At 39.1% G+C, this 20,735-nt stretch overlaps 1 protein-coding gene across 8 annotated transcripts in view; it reads right to left on the bottom strand.

Annotated features, from left to right (window-relative positions):
* Positions 1-20,735, bottom strand: part of CCDC34 (coiled-coil domain containing 34) — a 104,851-nt gene that overhangs the window by 75,409 nt on the left and 8,707 nt on the right. For all 8 annotated transcript variants that reach the window (XM_081544070.1, XM_081544071.1, XM_081544074.1 and 5 more), the window contains one exon: positions 8,327-8,434. In XM_081544070.1, the coding sequence (XP_081400196.1) occupies positions 8,327-8,434 (108 nt within the window). The remainder of the gene's footprint in view (positions 1-8,326; positions 8,435-20,735) is intronic.

Here is a 20,735-nt window from a genome sequence, read left to right on the forward strand (position 1 = left end):
CAGTCTATACATATACAAGATTGTTTTACGTTGCTGGTCTTTTAATTTCAAAATGCATTTCCAATATCCTCCATTTGTACTGTCCTCACAACTGCTGGTTATGATATCATATTTGTGTGTGGATGACTTCCTATCTGTACTGTAGTTTGCCTTTACTGGTGAGCTTTCCCATTCATAATTTTGTTTCTAGTTGGTGCCTTTTATTTTTCACCTAGAGAAGTTCCTTTAGCATTTGTTGTAAAGCTGGTTTGGTGGTACTGACTTCTCTTAAATTTTGCTTGTCTGTAAAACTTTTGATCTCTCCATCAAATCTGAATGGCAGCCTTGCTGGGTAGAGTATTCTTGGTTGTAGGTTTTTCCCTTTCATCAATTTAAATATACCATGGCATTCCCTTCTGGCCTGCAGAGTTTCTGCTGAAAAAGCAGCTGACAGCCTTATGAAGATTCCCTTGTTGCTTTTCCCTTGTTTCTTCTGATATTTTCACTTTGGCTTTCACTTATGTCAGTTTGATTAGCAGGTTTCTTGGCACGTTCCTCCCTGGCATAAGCTGCCTGGGACTCGGAGTGGCTGTTTCCTTTCCCATGTTAGGGAAGTTTTCAGCTATTATCTCTTCAAATATTTTTCAAGCCCTTTCTCTCTTCTCCTTCTGGGACCCTTCTGATGCAAATATTCATGCTTTTAATGTTGGCCCAGTGGTCTCTGAGACTGTCCTTCCTTTCATTCTTTTTTCCTTTGCTCTGTTCCACAGGAATGATTTCCAACACTCCATCTTCCAGCTCACTAAATTCATTTTTCCGCCTCGATTATTGTGCTATTGATTCCTTCGCTTGTATTTTTCATTCTAGTTATTCTATTTTCATCTCTGTTCTTTAAATCTTCTTGCTCTTTATTAAGTATCTTTTTGTATCTTCTTTATCTGTGCCTCCATTCTTTTTCCAAATTCTGGGATCATCTTGACTATCATTACACTAAATTCTTTTTCAGGTAGGTTGCCTATCTCCATCTAGATGTCTTGTGCGTTTTTATCTTGGTCCTTCATCTGGAACATATTTCTCTGCTGTCTCATTTTTGTCTAACTTTCTGTGTTTGTGGTCTCCTTTCTGCTGGCTGCAGGATTTTAGCTCCTCTTACTTCTGGTGCCTGCCCACTGGGGGAAAGAGTTGGGTATGTCTCTCTGGTGAGCAAAGCCATGTCAAACAGTGTGTTTAGAGGGAGCTGTGAGCTCAGTACAGCTTTAGACAACCTGTCTGCTGATGGGTAGCAATGTGTTCCTATCCTGCTGGTTGTCTGGCCTGAGGCATTCCAGTACTGGAGCCTGTAGGTTGTCGGATAGGGCCAAGTCTTGATGTCAAAATGGTGACCTCTGTGAGAGCTCATGCCTATCAAAACTCTCTCGGGCCACTGCCTCCAGTGTCCTTGCCCCCAGCTCAGCGATCTGCGGCCAACCCTCACCTCCCCAGGAGACCCTCCGAGACTCACAGGTAGGCCTAGCCCAACCTCTTCTGCTTTGTGTTGGATCCCAGTGTATGTGAGCCCTCCAAGAGTGGAGTCTTTGTTTCACCCAGTCCTGTGGAGCTCTTGCACTCAAGCCTGCTGGTCTTCAAAGCCAAGTGCTCTGGGGGGGTTCCACCTCCTGATGCCAGATCCTCAGCCTCAGGAGCCTAACATGGGGCTTAGAACTTTCACTCTGGCAAGAGAACCTCTGCAATAAAATTCTTTTGCAGTTTGTGGGTCTCCCACTCATGATGTCACTAAAGCATCTCTCTTATTGTCTCTCTTGGCTTCTTCTATGTCTTTGAATGTAAAATATCTTTTTTTGGTAGTTTCCAGTCTTGTCAATGGTTGTTCAGCAGTTTGTTGTGCTTTTGGTGTTTTCATGAGAGTAGGTGAGCTCAAGTCCTTCTGCTCGGTCATCTTTTCCGGAATCAAGGGGCTGCTTTTAGTTTGGATATCTGCTGTCTCTCTCCTCAGGATGAGCTGGCTGTTATCCCCTTGACATGGGGATGCAGGTGTAGCAGTCCTTGCACACTCCCAGGACAGCAGGGGCAGTGCCTGGCACCAGCCTGCAGATCTCACAGTGGTTGCCCAAGCCTGCCTCTGGAGCCTGCCATGGCAGTGATAACTGCACCCACTCCCAGAGCTTCTGTAAGGTGGTGTCCTGTTGCCTGGGAGCACTTACAGGGAAAAAAAGCTCTCACGGTGCCCCCCAACACCTGCTTGTGTGCCCCTAGTAATGGCACCTTGCCTCTCTGGCAGGTGCTGGCTGCTTCTGAGCACACCCTCAGTTACCACAGTCCACCCCCTTGAGGCTGTCTCCACACAGCCAACCCTGATCCTTTCCCTGGGTCTGATCTCTGAATCCTGAGCTTCAGCCCCCAGCCCTCTCCTGTATCAACAGCGGAGCATATTGGGCTGCGGAACACAGGGCAGTGATGCTGACCTTCTGTGCAGGTTACTCTCCATTTTGCCTTCTGCAAACCAGTTGGTGCGCTCTCCTCCTAGGCTTTGAATGTCCCTCTCCATCCAGGCTGATTCCCCGCTGCAGTGAAGGCTCTCCCCAGGGTATGGGAATCTTTCCTCATTCACAGCTCCCTCCCTGGGGTGCAAGCCCGTCCTGATTCCTTTTCTTTTTCCTGTCCTACTTGGTCATGTGGAGGTCTTCTGCTGGCATTCACTAGATGTTCTGCGTAAATCATTCCACTTACTGATGTGTTCGTGTTTTTGTGACAGTAGGTGAGCTCCCCTACTCCTCCTCCACCATCTTGATCCCCTGGCCTGATGCTGTATTTTGAGATAGGACTTTTAAGTTACTCAGTCTGTGGTATTTTGTTATGACAGCCCTAGTCGACTAATAGAATAAACTTATGAAAAGATGCTAAATATCGTCAGATCTCAGGAAAATGGAAATTAAAACAATGACATACTGCTGCTACTTAGCCAGGCACGTGTGACTCTCTGTGATCCCATGGACTGGCCAGGGTCCTCTGCCCATGGAATTTTCCAGGTAAGAACACTGGAGCGGAGCACCGTTTCTTACTCCAGGGGATCTTCCTGACCCAGGGATTGAACCCGCATATCCTGCACTGGCAGACAGATTCTTTACTACTAGTGCCTCCTGGGAAGCCCAATGACATACTACTGCACATGTAACAGAATGAGTTAAAGTGAGAAAGACTGAGAATCTGGCAAGGATATGGTACACTTGGAAATGTCAGATATTAGTGGCAGGAATATCAAATGGCACAAGCACTTTATAAGAAATGGCCAATTTTTTTTTAAACCTAAAAACATACCATACAACCCAGCAATTCAGTTCCTAGGCATCTACCCAAGAGAAATGAAAGCAAGTATCAACAAAAAGACTTGTACATAAGTGGTCACAGAATTTTACTCATATCTCCAAACTGGAAACAACCTAATTACCCATCAGCTAGTGAAGGGATACATAATTTGTGATACTGAGCAATAAAAAGGAACAATCTTAATACATGAAATATTAGCAAAAAAATATTAGCAAAAACAAAAGTAGCCTGGGACTACCCTGGTGGTACAGTGAATAAGAATCTGCCTGCCAATGCAAGGGACACAGGTTTGATCCCTGGTCCAGGAGGATTCCACTTGCAAAGGAGTAACTAAGCCCATGTGCCACAACTACTGAGCCTGAGCTCTAGGGCCCATAAGGCACAACTACTGAGCCCGCTTGCCCTAAAGCCCATGCTCTGCAATAAGAGAAGCCATTGCAATGAGAAGCCCATGCACTGCGACAGCAGCCCCTGCTTGCCACAACTAGAGAAAGCTCGTGCACAGCAATGAAGACAGAACACAACCAAAAATAAAAGTAATTTTTTAAAAAATAGCCTGATGCTAAGGAATATACATTTAGTGATTCTGTCTGAAATTCTAGAAAAAGCAAATCTTATCTATAGGAACAGAAAGCAGACCGATGGCTTCCTTGGAGCTGGGGTTAGCTGGGGGGTAGGAAGCAGGGGTTAAATGCAAAGGAGCACATGTGAGCTTTTTGGAGTGAAAAAAGAGTTCTCTCTTTTGACTCTGGTGCCGGTTTTACAGGTACATATCTTGTCACACCTCATCAAACTAAAATAGGTGTATTTTATTGTATGTAAATTATAGCTCAATGAAGTTGATTTTAAAACATCAGACAGGCTCTCTGCAGTATTTAAACTACAGAAGAGAGAATGGAATGTCTTTAGTTAGCAAAAGGATACCAGAACAGGCACTCAGAGAGAAGTACCGAGAGGGAATAGCCCGCCACTAAGTGGCTTCAGATTTCTGGCACTCCAGTTCTATACCACACAGAGCACAACAATAAATCTTTCTTTCTTTTTTTTTTTAAAGATGGTGTCATGAGAGAACCTTTGTTTCTTCCAACTAAAGGAAACTAAGAAACCTGAATTTCTATTTTGATTACTTCAATAGTACCTGGCACATAATATCAGTGTTGAAGACATGAGAACTGATGACAGTTATCAATCATATGCTTGTTGGCTTGAATTAATTTTTTACATTAAAAAGCAGTTCCTTGGTTTAAAAAAAACTTAAAAAATAAATTTACTTTTAATTCTCAATGAAGGTAAATACCCTTTTACAAAATATGTGGGAATACACAGTAAAAAACAATCTAAAAAATGAATTAGTATGGCAACACAAATATCAGAGTACCAGATGAGATAAGCCCTTTATTTGAAAAAAGATTTACAATAAAAGAAACCAGTCACAATAAAAGAAACCAGCTTTGCTAATGGACACATAAATTCTTTTTGTCTGATTTTTTGATAGAACACAGTGAAAATGACTTAGAGAAAATAATGCCACAGATATAGCTAAAATGTGAATGAGGCTGGAGGCAGCAGAGGACCACACACCATGAAATGTAAACAGAGGAGAAAAAAGCTAGATGCCAGACAGGAAGAGAAGAACCAGAAGAGCAGTCTTTACAAATAGAGGTAAATGTATCCAAGACTGAAATAAGAAATCTGAGAGTTCTTAAAGAAAAAAACAAGAATATCCGAATTATTCCTTAGCATGCATAAGAATTCTGCAGAATAAGTAAATTTAATTTTAATTTCTCAAGGTTCATTTTTAAACTCGTCTCAACCTTATAGAATCTTGCTTTTGCTAATTAGTGATTTATGTCAGGACAAGTCACTTCCCTCCAAAAGAAAGAAATTTTTTTCTCAAATAATTGGATTAGATCTACCACCACTAATTAAAACAGGGAATGTATCATCTCTACATTCTTAGACAAACAACAACTATGTTTGACTGGCATGGTAAAGTGAGCTTAATGGAATCAGAAGATAAGAGAAGCTTTTAGAGGAGAGAATATACTTATACAATACACACAAAACTGTTTTATAATTATACACTTCAAAAAAGTATCACTCAAGGCTTAGTGGTGGTCACACAGGCTTATTTTGATTTTGGCATTTATTCACAAAGAACTCTCTTATTGTATTATGGGATGTAGCAAACTTTAAAAACTAATTTACTGAAGTAAAGAACAAATATATTTATGGTTATAACACACACATGTCTAGCCAATTCCTTCTTACAATATTTGGATGAAGAAAGCTATGCAATCTTCAATTTACTGGGGAAGTATTTACTAGGTACTCTTATTAATACCACTAGGCATTACATTCAACAATAGTTAGGAACCAAAAATTAGAAATAATTTAAAACTTTTGGTTTACAATTTCAACATCTAATTGCATTCATGAAGTTGGACACTAAAAGCAGTACCATTCCAAATATGTAAAAACTCACAACAGGAAACAAAGTGACAAGATAAATATTTTTTAAATTTCTAATTTGTGATCCAATACAAGAATGTATTAAAATTCAAAGGAAGATGATACATTTATTCATTCAATAATTTATCCCCTCCAAAATGCTATGTATATGTTTGCGTGGTATTCTCTCAATTTGACCCACCCTGCCCTTCCCCAGCTGTGTCCACAAGTCTGTACTCTATATATTAGACAGCCAGTGGGAATTTGCTGTGTGACACAGGGAGCTCAACCCAGTGCTCTGTGACAACCTAGAGGGGTGGGATGGGCTAGGAAATGGGAGGGAGGTTCACGAGGGAGGTGACATATGTATACCTGTGGCTGATTCATGTTGATGTATGGCAGGAAAAGCATTATGTCAGATCTTATAATAGGTAACAAGTAATACAAAAATAACTCCTTAGTTACAAAACAGAGACTCACAGACAGAGAACAAACTTATGGTTGCTGGAGGGGAAGAATGGGGGGAAGGGATGTTAGGAAGTTTGGGATGGACATGTACACACTGCTATATTTACAATGGATAGCCAACAAGGACCTACTGTATAGGGAACAGGGAACTCTGCTCAAAGCTATGTGGCAGACTGGGTGTAAGGGGAGTTTGGGGGAGAATGGATACATAAATATGTATGGTTGAATCCCTTTGCTGTTCATCAGAAACTACCACAACATTGTTAATCAGCTATACCCCAATACAAAATAGAACATTAAAAAGAGGGGGAACTACCTAAAAAATAACTCCTATCCTGAAGAGTCTTAAAATTACATGAGAAGTGAAGACATATGCATAATACAAAGCAGCAACAAAATATATACATAATAAACGGCAGTATATGATAAAGTGAGGTCAATTAAACAAGGATTCAGAGAAGAAAAGAATCTCCAGCATGTGATCAGAGAATACTTCACGTAGGAAATACTTTGAGTTGGATAATAAAAGGAGATGAGTGAAAATCGGTCAGTTGTTTCCAACTATTTGTGACCCCATGGACCAGGCTCCTCTGTCCACAGATTTCTCCAGGCAAGAATACTGGAGTGGGTTGCCATTTCCTTCTATAGGGGAACTTCCCAAGCCAGGGATTAAACACGGGTCTCATGCACTGCAGGCAGATTCTTTGCCATCTGAGCCAGGTAGGGGGGAAAATGTGATGAGATCCCACATTGAGGAGATATTTAAAAAGATGAGAAATAGAACAGAAATGTTCTCAAAAGTTCTCATGAACATATATTCCTAGGGGCTGGGGAGCACAATCCAAAGCCCAATATTTCTTTGAATTCTATTGCGTATTTTAAAAACACTATAAAATTTATGTTCTATACTATTAAATATCTGTGCTTGCTTTAACATAAAAATAACATTTCTCTTCTCAGTATTTTCCAGCAAAACTAATACGCCAAGAAGATGGGCCATGCTTACCCTGAATGTGCTCCCCAAAGATGCCAGTCAGAGGCCGACAGTGTGGAATGAAGAATAGCACAGGCGAAGGAGACGTGGTTCAGAGAGCAGAAGGTATTTAACCAGCCAGGCCAGAACAGTTCAAATGTTATTCAGAAGAGAGTAGGGATGTATTTTTGAACTAAGGAATGACATTTGGCTTTTTGGCAAGATTTCTCTGGCAAGGATACAGAGGATGAAGTCAAATCTTGGGGTGCTTTTAAGCATCAAGATACTGATTTATCTGCTGGATAACTGAATAAAAGAGGCAGAAATCCCTGCCCTTATGGGGCTTACATTCCAGTATGGGAAATAAACAACGAAGTGAAGCTAAAGTCTCTCAGTCATATCCGAATCTGAGACACCATGGACTGTAGCCCACAGGCTCCTCTGTCCATGGAATCTTCAGGCAAGAATACTGGGGTGGGTAGCCATTCCCTTCTCCAGGGGATCTTTGTGACCCAGGTATCCAACCCAGGTCTCTTGCATTGCAGGCAGATTCTTTACCATCTGAGCCCCCAGGGAAGCAAATAAACAATAAATAAACTGAAAAATGTAATGAGTCCAGACAAGAAGAAAGCACAAACAGGAGAGAGGTGATCATAAAGGAAAGGCATGGATAGTTAGAAACAAGAGAATTCCAATTACGTCTCGGTGACTGAGAAGTTACACTAAGATCAGAAATCAAGGAGTCAGGATGATGGTTCTGTCAGAGGAGAATGGATAAAAATGGGTTGTTTTAGATTTGCAGGCTCAGAGGTGCCTACCTACTGAACAGATGAAAATCCAAGGCTTTGGGAGGTCAGGTCTGGAGATAACAGACTTCATGACTAGCTGCAACCACATCCAAGTTGAAGTCACATGATGGAAAAGGGAAAGAGCAGACAGCAAAGGACAAAAGATCTGATAGATGTCCCTGGGCGGGGAGAGGGTTGGGGTTGGGTGGGGAGGGGGCAGAAACTAGGTCAGAGAAGAAAGAATCTAACAGAAAATGACAAACACGTAGGTAATGACTAGGAGTAACGGGATGAAGACTTTGTAAACGACATGCAGTATGTGTGTCCCCTTTTTTCTCCTTACCTGTTCATTCTTTTTCTGAACCCATTCCTTGTGCTTTTCTTCAGCAATGATCTTTCTCTTTTCACGTTCTTCCACTTCTTTCTTTTTTTCTAGCTGTTGATTTAATTCCTGTAGATTTTATTCAAACAAAAGGCAACATTTAATAGAAGTATTCAACCTCACATATTAAAAACAAAAGTCTGAGGTTAACCGAATTAAACAAGAATATAGTTTCCTTTATAGAAATACACCATTAGTGACAAAAACTTACTTAAGTAACTAGTTTATGATGAAAGGAAAGCACTGGTAAAAAGTATAAGTCATTTTTTAGAAATGCAAATAATTGCTTGGCAGCAAAACACTAGTTTCTTAGACTAAACTTCAGCTAAATTACCCTCATTGAAATCAACTTTCCCACACATAAATTTTGGCATCACTGTATGCTACTGGCAGAAGCTCAAGAGAATTGCAACTTTTTTACAGTTATAAAAAGCTTCTAGATTCTTGATGAAGATAAAGGATAGGAATTAAATAATCCCTAAATTAAAATTTTAATTCAGAGTTACACCAAAGAAGAAATGTAAAGAAGCCATTCAATTTTTTAAAGGAAGTAAAAAAAAAAAAAAAAAGGATCCAGATTTTCGTTCACTGATTTTATAGCTGTTGGAGTGTAAAACAAAACCACATTCATATCCTAGATTATTTAACTGCCTTGCTGTCACTCGAATCTACACGTTTGGGCATTTCCTCAGGAGAAAGAATGTGGGAAGCATGGCCAAATAAAACTACAAGCTGAATGCCACCACTCTGTCACTCATCAGTTAAATTACTGCATTAGTTGAGAATGCTGTTCAAACTAGACATCTAGGACTCTACTACCATAATTACCGGTTATTTTTCTTCTCTCTCCTTAGATACCAGCAATCGGATACTTTTACATGTCTTCCACTGGACCTCGCTCCCCATCCCCAGGCCTCCCTTTCCCAAGGACCTACCTACCTCAGCAATGAGTGGCAGTGGGAAGGACAATTTTTCAACTCTCAGACAATTCCAGTGTGTTACATGAAATGAAGATAATCAACTTGACACCGAGAACATATCTTATGCATTTTAGAACAACTGGTCTCAGGATACCTGTCTTCCATGATCTCTCATCCCCAAATCCTTCAGCATAGGTAACAGCTGTCCTCACTCATTCAGTCTTCCAACTTTTCAATACTGTACTCCCCTACCCCCCAAGTAAAATATCCATCTTGGTTTTTAAAGGATTCTTCATTACCTCTGTGGCTGCTATCCCTCGATTATTCAATTAATTTTTTTTTTTAATGGAGCACCTACTGTAAAGATAGCAAGAACTGAGATGCAGGGATGAGATTCCAGAAATCTCTGACCTAATCTGATTCTGTGTACACAAAAGAATTAAGTGCTGTGTTGTGAGGTACTGTGTAGAATAAGAGCTCAGAAAAGGAAAAGGAAGATGAGAGGAGAGAGTATGGTCCAAAGTAGTAAAAGAAAAAAAAAAAGCACCATGACAGGAACAATGAGGAAATAGCTTGACTACAAGGGAGAGGAGTAAAGACTAGAAAATCAGAGTGTGGTATTAATACTAACTAGACAGGAAAAGGTCTTTTGAGACAGGCAGAGTAAACATTGTGGAGTAGGAATACTTGGCAAAGGGAATGATTCAGAACTCTTAATGATAAAGGCTGAAAACTGCATTTGAAGGGATCAGAACTATTCTGAGGGAGACAGACATGGAGGTTGCCTCAGTATATGAGTTGGAAGGAGATATATATGAGTCTGGACTTGGGTCAGGAAATAAGGGGGGGATATACTTCTATGTGTATGACAAGCCAGATATAGATTTGACAACCACATTTTCCAAAAAAGTCTTAAATTTTATCAAGAAAAGTAATGATTTAAATATACAACTAAAAATAGGATTGATTACTTTCATGAACCTTTTCAGATTCTTCATATAATTAAGCTCAAAAGTTAGGAAAAAAAAATCAGACTTTGTATTCTGATTTTATGGTTCACAAATTTTAATGTTGATTTAAGAGTTAAAGATGAAGGAAGGGTCAAAAGTATCTAGAAAATGCTGCCATTGACCCAAACAATGCTCTAATCTCAGGGTGTCTGTTCAAGTCATTTGCCACCTCAGAATACACATCACATTCTGAGAAACAACCCTCCTTCCAAGGCTGGCCCCTCTCAGAATTTCCCACCCTAAACGCCTCCATCTGTTTGCCACCAAAGCAAGTCTCTACCAGACACTGCTAGAGCCTTCTCTCATAAGGCCCTATGTCGTCTTCTGGTACACCACTGAATTTCAACAGAATTATACATCTTCCCACAGAGTAAACACTTGATTACAGGAAACCAAAATCCAAAGAGGATTCTAAACATGGACTTTTTATTTCAATAACTTTTGCCGACTGAGGTAACAATCAGAAAAATGGAGTTTCTGAGTCTCACCAACTCTATATCCTGCTCTATTCCTTCATTAAGCACTGATGAATGAAAAGGGCAAAAGCAAGATGGTGGGAAAAAAACCAACCTGGATTATTCACAAATTAGATAACTTTTAAGGTTTAGAATAGACTGTACTAAAATGTTAAAGCAAATGTTAAAAACAAAAATTATCCAAAGGCCATAGAGAATTTAGGTCAGTCTGCTAAAGAATTTTTTTTAAAATAATAAATATTTAAGTAAAATTTATAAGCCCTACAAAAACAATATACTAGTTTTTCACAATACTAATGTAAAATATCTACTATTTTTATCACTTCAACAGTTACAAATATAAAAAAACTGTAAACATAATTTTGATGCGTTAACTCAATATTACAGGGACATGTGAAACAAATCAAAATGTTGCTAAAATCAAATTTATGAAAGACAAACTTTTTAATCATTTAACTATCTTTAAATTTTCCTTTAAGATTTCAAGGAAGAATATATGAAAGCCAGTGTACACTCAAAATTAAATACCAAGTCTGACCCATTTATTTCTAAAATGTGTCTTGGTACTGTGGAAAAAACACTTATTAAGTTGGAAGTCAAAAGAACCAGGATCCAGTCCCAGCTTTGTCACTAACTGAAACATTGGCAAAGCTACTCTCTTGGCCTTCATCTTTTAATAGGGATCTGAGATGAATTGTTCCTTGTGGTTAAAAATCTGAGATTTTAATGATATGATTTATAAATAAACCAGAGAATACAGTAAATAAGAACAGAAAAGTAAGGAGAGCATGACTTCGAAAATTAAAACAAAAGGAAAGGCATGAAAAAAAATGTGAATATCACAATAGCTCAAAATAAGTTTATACCAAAGTGAGTAATTTATCTGTATGTTATGATATCTCTGGGATGACTGATACGGTTAAGACTCATGCTAACATACTTTAACTACTTCAGAATTAAGTAATGATGCAGTCATAGGAAAGGTCCAGCTACTAAATATATGAAAAGGTTTCAATCTTTCAACCAATCTTTCAACTCTGCTACATGCTTAATCACTGAGGTAGGAACTTCCTTTATTCATTATTCTAAACTGTTCTCAAATCTTCAGCAGTTATTATCATCTCCTTTAACACATAACAAACAACTTTTACTAAGTGATTCCTATATATTAGGCCACATCCTGCTGTTCACTTAGTTCCCAAAACACTATGAGGTGAATGTCACTCTCCCTTTTCACTGATAATCCAGCAGAGGAGAGGTTAAAGATCCAAGATCGTAGTTTTGAATCCAGGATGTACGACTCAAGAATTTATGCTTTTAACCACTCTAATAGTCTAACATCTGGCTTATAGATGAATAGACTGAGGCTCAGAGAAGATCTGAGATTTAGATCACAGATTCAGAACAGCAAGACTAGAATTTCAGCCTAGTTCCATGTTACTCCAAAGCTCAGAGTTTCTTATAATTTCTGTAATTTAATTACATTTATTTATGGTATGCTGACTCTAAAAGTGGCCTGAAGTGACCCTCCTTTTCTTAGGATAACAAGTGACTTCTAGTGAGGCTGGAGATAAAGCTAAATAAAATAAACTGAGCTCCACAATACCACTGATTCACTAGATCAGTGTTTTGCAAAACTGTGAGTCTACAATCAATGCATGGGTTATGACTCGCTTTAAAAAAAAAATTATAATATTTCCAAGTTCTCCACAAAATTAAGATATTTCAGATATGTACATAAGTGTATATATGTATGCATTTGTGTGACATGAAGAAAAGTAGATTTCTCAGTGTGAACAAATATTTTGAAAGCCACTAAATTAAATAATTCCAATAGTCATGTATGGATGGATGTGAGAGTTGGACCATAAAGAAGGCTGAGTGCCGAAGAACTGATGCTTTTGAACTGTGGTGCTGGAGAGGACTCTTGAGAGTCCTTCGGACAGCAAGGAGATAAAACTGGTCAATTCCAAAGGAAATCAAGTCCTAAATATTCACTGGAAGGATTGATGCTGAAGCTGAAACTCCAATACTTTGGCCACTTGATGTGAAGAGCCAATTCATTGGAAAAGACCCTGATGCTGGGAAAAACTGAGGAAAAGAGAAAAGGCGGCAACAGAGGATGAGATGGTTGGATGGCATCACTGACGCAATGGACATGAGTCTGAACAAACTCAGAGACAGTGAAGGACAGAAGAAGCCTGGCGTGCTGCAGTTCACAGGGCCACAAAGAGTAGGGCTTGGCAACTGAACCACAACAAACTAAACAATGGAATTAGTGATGTTAAAACTTAAGATTGAAGTAAGAAAATTGAGAGTCTGGGGCCTTAATGACAAATGAATTCTGAAAATAAATGAAGAAGCATTAAGAAGACTATGACTGAAGAGAGTGGCCAAGATAGTGGAGTAGAAAGGCCCTGGGCTCACCTTTTCTCATAAGTACACCAAAGACCATAACTATCTACAGAACAACTGTAGATGAATAAGACTGGAACCTAAAGACACAAAGAAGGAACCATAATGAGACAGGTAGGAGGGACAGACTCATATTACCCCCAAGGATGGGCAACCCACAAAGTAGAGAATAAGTGTACCGCAGAGGCTCTCTCACAGGAAAGAGAGTTCGGAGCCCCATGTAAGGCTGCAAGCCTTGCAGTCCAGCACTAGGAAGACAAGTCCCGAGAGCATTTGGCTTTCAAGGTCAGTGGGCTTACTTGCAGGAGCCCCACAGAACTGAGGGAAAAGGGACTTCATTCTTAAAGGGCACATACAGATATCACGTACAATGGGACCCAGGGCAAAAGCAGTAATCTGAAATTAGCTTGCGCCAGACCTACCAACTGGTCTGGGAGAGTCCTCTAGGCAGGCATGAGGTGGCTGTGACTCACCCTAGGGACATGGACACTGATGACGGGCATAGTTGGGGCATTCAGCTGCATGAGCTGATGGCAGCTGCCATCTTGGCTCACTATCTCCAAGACCTGGACCCACCCAAAAGTCTGTAGGATGCCTTAGGCCAAACAACTAACTGAACAGAGACACAGACTCACCCACCAACAGGCTGCTTAAAGACTTCCTGAGCTCACAGTCACCACCAGACAAGGCCCTAAACACAGATTTCCTCACCTGGGTGCCAAGAGCTGGGCCTGGGCCCTTTGCACTGGGCAGCTCACAAGCCTCTTGACCACCCCACACACCAGGAGGGCAGACACCACAAGCAAAAAACTACAATACCACAGCTGGCATACTGAGTCCAGCAACAGCAGGTCAGACCCTACCCTGGGACCACCTGGGCACTGGCCCTGCCCACTAGCAGGCCAACAACCTTTCGGACACCCAAGCCCCATATCCAACTGTGTCAGGAACCAGCCCCCAACACCAATCATCTAAAATGAGCTCTGGGACCCCTGGGCCCTGAAACCAGGCTCTAGGACCCAGCTCTGCCTGCCAGTGGTCCTGCACTAACCCCAGGATCTGGCTTCAACTGCCAATAGGTGGGCAATAGCCCCAGAATCTTCAGGATCCTAACTCCAGCCACCAGTGAGGCAGCACTACCCCCAGCACTCCCTAGGGTTCTGCCTCATGACCAGATGACACTAAGAGGAGCCAGCAGCATTCACACAAGGCAGTGCCTGGCAACCAACTAGACTAGCAGCCAACCAAGCCTACCAGACCACTCACAGTCAGCCTGCCACAACAGAAGGGCCTATGCAGGTATACGGCTTAGGCAACAAGAGCAGAGAGCACTGTTGGAACATGTAAGACATCTCCTACAGAAGGCCACTACCGTAAAGTCCAGAAAAGTAACAAAGCTGCCCCATACACAAAAATACAAATACTAACATAGACAAAATGAGACACCACAGGACTATGTCCAGATGAAGGAAAAAGATAAAACCCCAAAAGAACTAAGTGAAGAGGAGACAGGCAATCTACCTGAGAAAAAGTTCACAGCAGGATCGTAAAGAGGAGGGAAAGAATTGGGAAGAAAATGGATGCACAGAGAGAGAGAGAAGTCAGAATTTTTTTAACAAAGAGAAAACATAAAGAACAGTTGAACAGAGATGAAAAATACAGTAATTGAAATAAAAAATACACTAGAAGGAATCACAGTACACTAAATGATATGGAAAAATGCATTGGTGAGCTGGAACACTGAGTAGTGAAAATCACTGCCACTAAACAGACATCTGGGACAACATCAAGCATATAAATATTCATATTATAGGGGTCACTGGAGGATAAGATAGAAAGGGCCAGAGAAAATATTTGAAGATGTAATAGCTGAAAACTTCCCTAACCTTAGAAAGAAAAATGTCATGCAAGCCCAGAAAGTGCAGAGTTGTCCCATACAGGATAAACCTAGAGGAACACACCAAAACACATTGTAACCAAAATGACAAATATTAAAGAGAGAATATTAAAAGTAGCAAATAACATACAAAGGAACCTCCATAAGGCTATCAGCTGAGTTTTCTGCAGGCCAGAAGGGAGTGTCATGATATATTTAAAGTAATGAAAGGGGAAAACCTACACCAAGAATGCTATAGCCAGCAAAGCTCTCATTCAGATTAGATGGCAAAATCAAAAGCTTTTCAGACAAGCAAAAACTAACAGAATTCAGTACTACCAAACCAGCATTACAACAAAAGTTAAAGAAACTTCTCTGGGCAAAAAAGAAAAGGCCACTACTAGAAAAGAAAATTACAAAATGAAAAGGCTCATTGGTAAAGACAAACATACAGTAAAGATAGGAAACCATTCACAAAGTTAGTAGTCAGGTTACAAGACAGGAGTAATAAAGTCATCTGTATCCACAATAAGCAGTTAAGGGATACAAAAAACAATTAGATATAAAATATTACATCAAAAGCAGTAATCATGAGGGGAAGAGTACAAACACAGGATTTTTTTTTAATGCATTTGAAATTAAGAAATCAGTAACTTAAAAAAGACTGCTATACAAAAACTTCATGGTAACTGCAAACCAAAAATGCATAATAGATAAATATGCAAGAAATAAGATGGAATTCAAACAAAGCACTAAAGACAGTCATCAAATCACAAGAAAAGGGGAAAAAAGACCTACAAAAACAAACACAATTAACAAAATGGTAATAAGAACATATATATCAATAATTACCTTAAATATAAACAGATAAAATGCTTCAACCAAAAGACACACAGTGGCTGAATGGATACCAAAACAAGAAGCATACACATGATGCCTACAAAAGACTCATTTCAGAAGCAGAGATGCACACAGACTGAAAGTGATGGAATGGAAAAACTTATTTCATGCAAATGGAAATCAAAAGAGAGCCAGAGTAGCAATACTCATATCAGACAAAACGGGCTTCACAATTAAAGAGACAAAGAAGGCTACTACATTATAATCAAGGGATCAATCCCAGAAGTAAGATATAACAATGGAACATACCTATGTACCTTACATAGGTGCACCTTAACATATAAGGGAACTGTTAACAGCTAGAAAAGGAGAAATCAACTGTAACACAATAATAGTGGGGACTTTGAAACTCCACCTATATCACTGGACAGATCATCCAGAAAGAAAATCAATAAGGAAACAGACTGCTAAAGATATATTAGACCAGACAGACTTAATTGATATTTATAAAACATTCCATTGAGAGTATCAGGCTATACATTCTTCTCAAGGACACATGGAATATTCTCCAGGGTAGATTACATGCTGGTGCAAAAAGCAAACTTCAGTAAATTTAAGAAAACTGAAATCATATCAAGCATTTTTTCTAGCCACAACACTAAGAGATAAGAAATCAACTATAAGAAAGAAATCGTAAAAAAACACAAACACGTGAAGCCTAACAACATGTTACTAAACAACTAATGAATCACTGAATAAATAAAAGAGAGGAAAAAAAAAAACCAACCTAGAGACAAACAAAAATGAAAACATGATGATACTAAAGCTCTGAAGCTTTCTGACGTAACAAAAGCAGTTGTTAAGAGGAAAGTTCATAGCAATACAACAGTACCTTAGAAAGAAAAATCTCAAACAACCTAAGCTTACATCTAAAGCAACTGGAAAAAGAACAAACAAAACACAAAAGAAAGAAATTAAATAGATCAGAATAGAAACAAATGAAATAAACATGAAGAAATTAATTTAAAAAAAGATCAATGAAACTAAAAGTTGGTTCTCTGAAAAGATAACAAAATTAATTTAGCCAGACTCATCAAGAAAAATGAGAGGCATTTCCCTGGTGGTCCAGCAGCAAAGACCCCACATTCCCAAAACAGGTGGACTTGCTGGGGGAACTAGATCCCAAACGCTGAGTCTGCATACCACAACTAAAGATCCTGTATGCTGAAATAAAGACCTGGCATGCTGAAATAAATAAAATAAATATTTTTTAAGAAGAAAAAAAAGATAGAGGGCTGAAATCAATAAAATCAGAAAAGAAAAAGAAGTCACAACTGACAATACAGAAATACAAAGGATCACAAGAGACTACTACAAGCAACTATATGTCAATAAAATGGACAACCTAGAAGAAATGAACAAATTCTTAAGTATAATCTTGCAAGACTGAACCAGAAGTAATAGAAAATATGAACAGATCAATCACAAGTACTGAAATTGAAACCATGATTTAAAAACTGCCAACAAACAAAAGTCTGGACAAGATGAATTCACAGGTGAATTCTTTAGTATTAAACATTTGTGGTTTTTGTTTAGTCAATAAGTCATGTCCACCTCTTTTGTGACCCCCATGGACTGTAGTACACCAGGCTCCTCTGTCCATCGGATTTCTCAGGCAAGAATACTGGAGTGGGTTGCCATTTCCCTCTCCAGCGGATATTCCCAACACAGGGGTCAAATCCAAGTCTCCTGCATTGGCAGGTGGATTCTTTACCACCGAGCAAACATGTAAAAAAAGAGTTAAACTAATCCTTCTCAAACTATTCCAAAAAAACTGAAGAGGAAGAAACACTCCCAAACTCATTCTATGAGGCCACTGAATACCAAAACTAGACAATGATACCACCAAAAAAAAAAATTACAGGCGAACATCACTGATGAACATAGATGCAAAATCGTCAACAAAATATAAGCAAAACAAATCCAGCAATACATTAAAAAGATCATGCACCATGATAAAGTGAGATTATCCTAGAGATGCAAGAATTTGTTACACTACATTAACAAATTGAAAACTAACAACCATATTATCATCTTAATAGATGCAGAAAAATCATTTGATAAAATTCAACATTCATTTATGATAAAAAACTCTCTAGAAAATGTGCTTAGAGGGAACCTACCTCAACATTCTAAAGATCACATATGAGAAACCTACAACTAACATCATACTCAACAGTGAAAAGCTGAAAGCATTTCCTCTAAGATTAGGAACAAGATAAGAATGACAACTTTCATCACTTCAATTTAACAGAGTTTTGGAAGTCCTAGCGATAGTAATCAGAGAAGAAAAAGAAATGAATCCAAACTGGAAAAGAAGAAGTAAAGCTGTCACTGCAGATGACACAAGACTACACATAGAAAACTCTAAAGATGCTACCAGAAAACTACTAGAGCTCAGCAAGGAATTCAGCAAAGTTGCAGGATACAAAATTAATACACAGAAATCACTTGAATTTCTATACACTAACAATGAATGATGAGAAAGAAAAATTCAGGAAGTAGTCCCATTTACCATCCCATCAAAAAGAAATAAAACACCTAGAAGTAAATTTTCCTAAGGAGGCAAAAGACCTTTGCTCTGAAAACTGTAAGAACCTGATGAAAGAAACTGAAGATGACTCAGAGAGGGAAAGATATACCAAAAGTATGTTATTGGATTGGAAGAATCAATATTGACCAAATGATTATACCACACAGAATGAGAGAAAATATTTGTAAGCAAACTGACCAACCAGGGATTAATCGCCAAAATATATAAACAGCTCATGTAGCTCAATAACAAAAACTAAATAAATAAACAAACCAATAAAAAAATGAATGGAAGATCTCAATAGACATTGCTCCAAAAAAGACATACAGAGGGCCAAAAAAGCACATGAAAAGATACTCAACACCACTAATTATTAGAGAAATGCAAATCAAAGCAACAATGAGGTATCACCTAATACCAGTCAGAATGGCCATCAACAGGCTGAAGCATCATCAATAAATTTTGGAGAGGGTGTGGAGAAAACGAAATTCTCCTATCCTGTTGGTGGAAATGTAAATTGGTACAACTACTATCACAAACAGTATGGAGGTTTCTTAAAAAATTAAAAACATAATCATGTGACCTACCAATCCCATTGTTAGGCATAAAATCAGAGAAAACCATAATTTACAAAGATACTTGCATCCCAATATTCACTGCAGCACAATTTACAACAGCAAAGACACAGAAGCAACCTAAATGTCCACTGACAAATGAATGGATAAAGAAGAGGTAGTACATATATACAATGGGATATTACTCAGCTACAAAACAAGAATGAAATAATGCCATTTGAAGCAACATGGATGAACCTAGAAATTATCATTCCAAGTGAAGCAAGTTAGAAAAGACAAATATATGATACCACTTATATGTGGAATCTTAAAAGATGATAAGGAGAAAAGGAAAGATAGTCCCATTGGAATGCAGAGTTCCAAAGAATAGCAAGGAGAGATAAGAAAGCCTTCCTCAGTGATCAATGCAAAGAAATAGAGGAAAACAACAGAATGGGAAAGACTAGAGATCTCTTCAAGAAAATCAGAGATACCAAAGGAACATTTCATGCAAAGATAGGCTCGATAAAGGACAGAAATGGTATGGACCTAACAGAAGCAGAAGATATTAAGAAGAGGTGGCAAGAATACACAGAAGAACTGTACAAAAAAGATCTTCACAACCTAGATAATCACGATGGTGTGATCACTCACCTAGAGCCAGACATCCTGGAATGTGAAGTCAAGTGGGCCTTAGAAAGCATCACTATGAACAAAGCTAGTGGAGGTGATGGTATTCCAGTTGAGCTATTTCAAATCCTGAAAGATGATGCTGTGAAAGGGCTGCACTCAATATGCCAGCAAATTTGGAAAACTCAGCAGTGGCCACAGGACTGGAAAAGGTCAGTCTTCGTTCCAATCCCAAAGAAAGGCAATGCCAAAGAATGCTCAAACTACCACACAATTGCTATCATCTCACATGCTAGTAAAGTAATGCTCAAAATTCTCCAAGCCAGGCTTCAGCAATACGTGAACCGTGAACTTCCAGACGTTCAAGCTGGTTTTAGAAAAGGCAGAGGAACCAGAGATCAAATTGCCAACATCTGCTGGATCATTGAAACAGCAAGAGAGTTCCAGAAAAACATCTATTTCTGCTTTATTGACGATGCCAAAGCCTTTGACTGTGTGGATCACAATAAACTGTGGAAAATTCTGAAAGAGATGGGAATACCAGACCATCTGACCTGTCTGTTGAGAAACCTGTATGCAGGTCAGGAAGCAGCAGTTAGAACTGGACATGGAACAACAGACTGGTTCCAAATAGGAAAAGGAGTGCGTCAAGGCTGTATATTGTCACCCTGCTTATTTAACTTATATGCAGAGTACATCATGAGAAATGCTGGGCTGGACGAAGCACAAGCTGGAATCAAGATTGCCGGGAGAAATATCAATAACCTCAGATATGCAGATGACACCACCCTTATGGAAGAAAGTGAAGAAGAACTAAAGAGCCCCTTGATGAAAGTGAGAGAGGAGAGTGAAAAAGTTGGCTGAAAGCTCAACGTTCAGAAAACTAAGATCATGGTATCTGGTCCCATCACTTCATGGGAAATAGATGGGGAAACAGTGAAAACAGTGTCAAACTTTATTTTTTTGGGCTCCAAAATCACTGCTGATGGTGATTGCAGCCATGAAATTAAAAGACGCTTACTCCTTGGAAGGAAGGTTATGACCAACCTAGATAGC

Source organism: Giraffa tippelskirchi, chromosome 11 (genome assembly GCF_054371585.1).
Source record: "Giraffa tippelskirchi isolate mGirTip1 chromosome 11, T2T-mGirTip1v1.2.pri, whole genome shotgun sequence".
Classification (NCBI taxonomy): domain Eukaryota; kingdom Metazoa; phylum Chordata; class Mammalia; order Artiodactyla; family Giraffidae; genus Giraffa; species Giraffa tippelskirchi.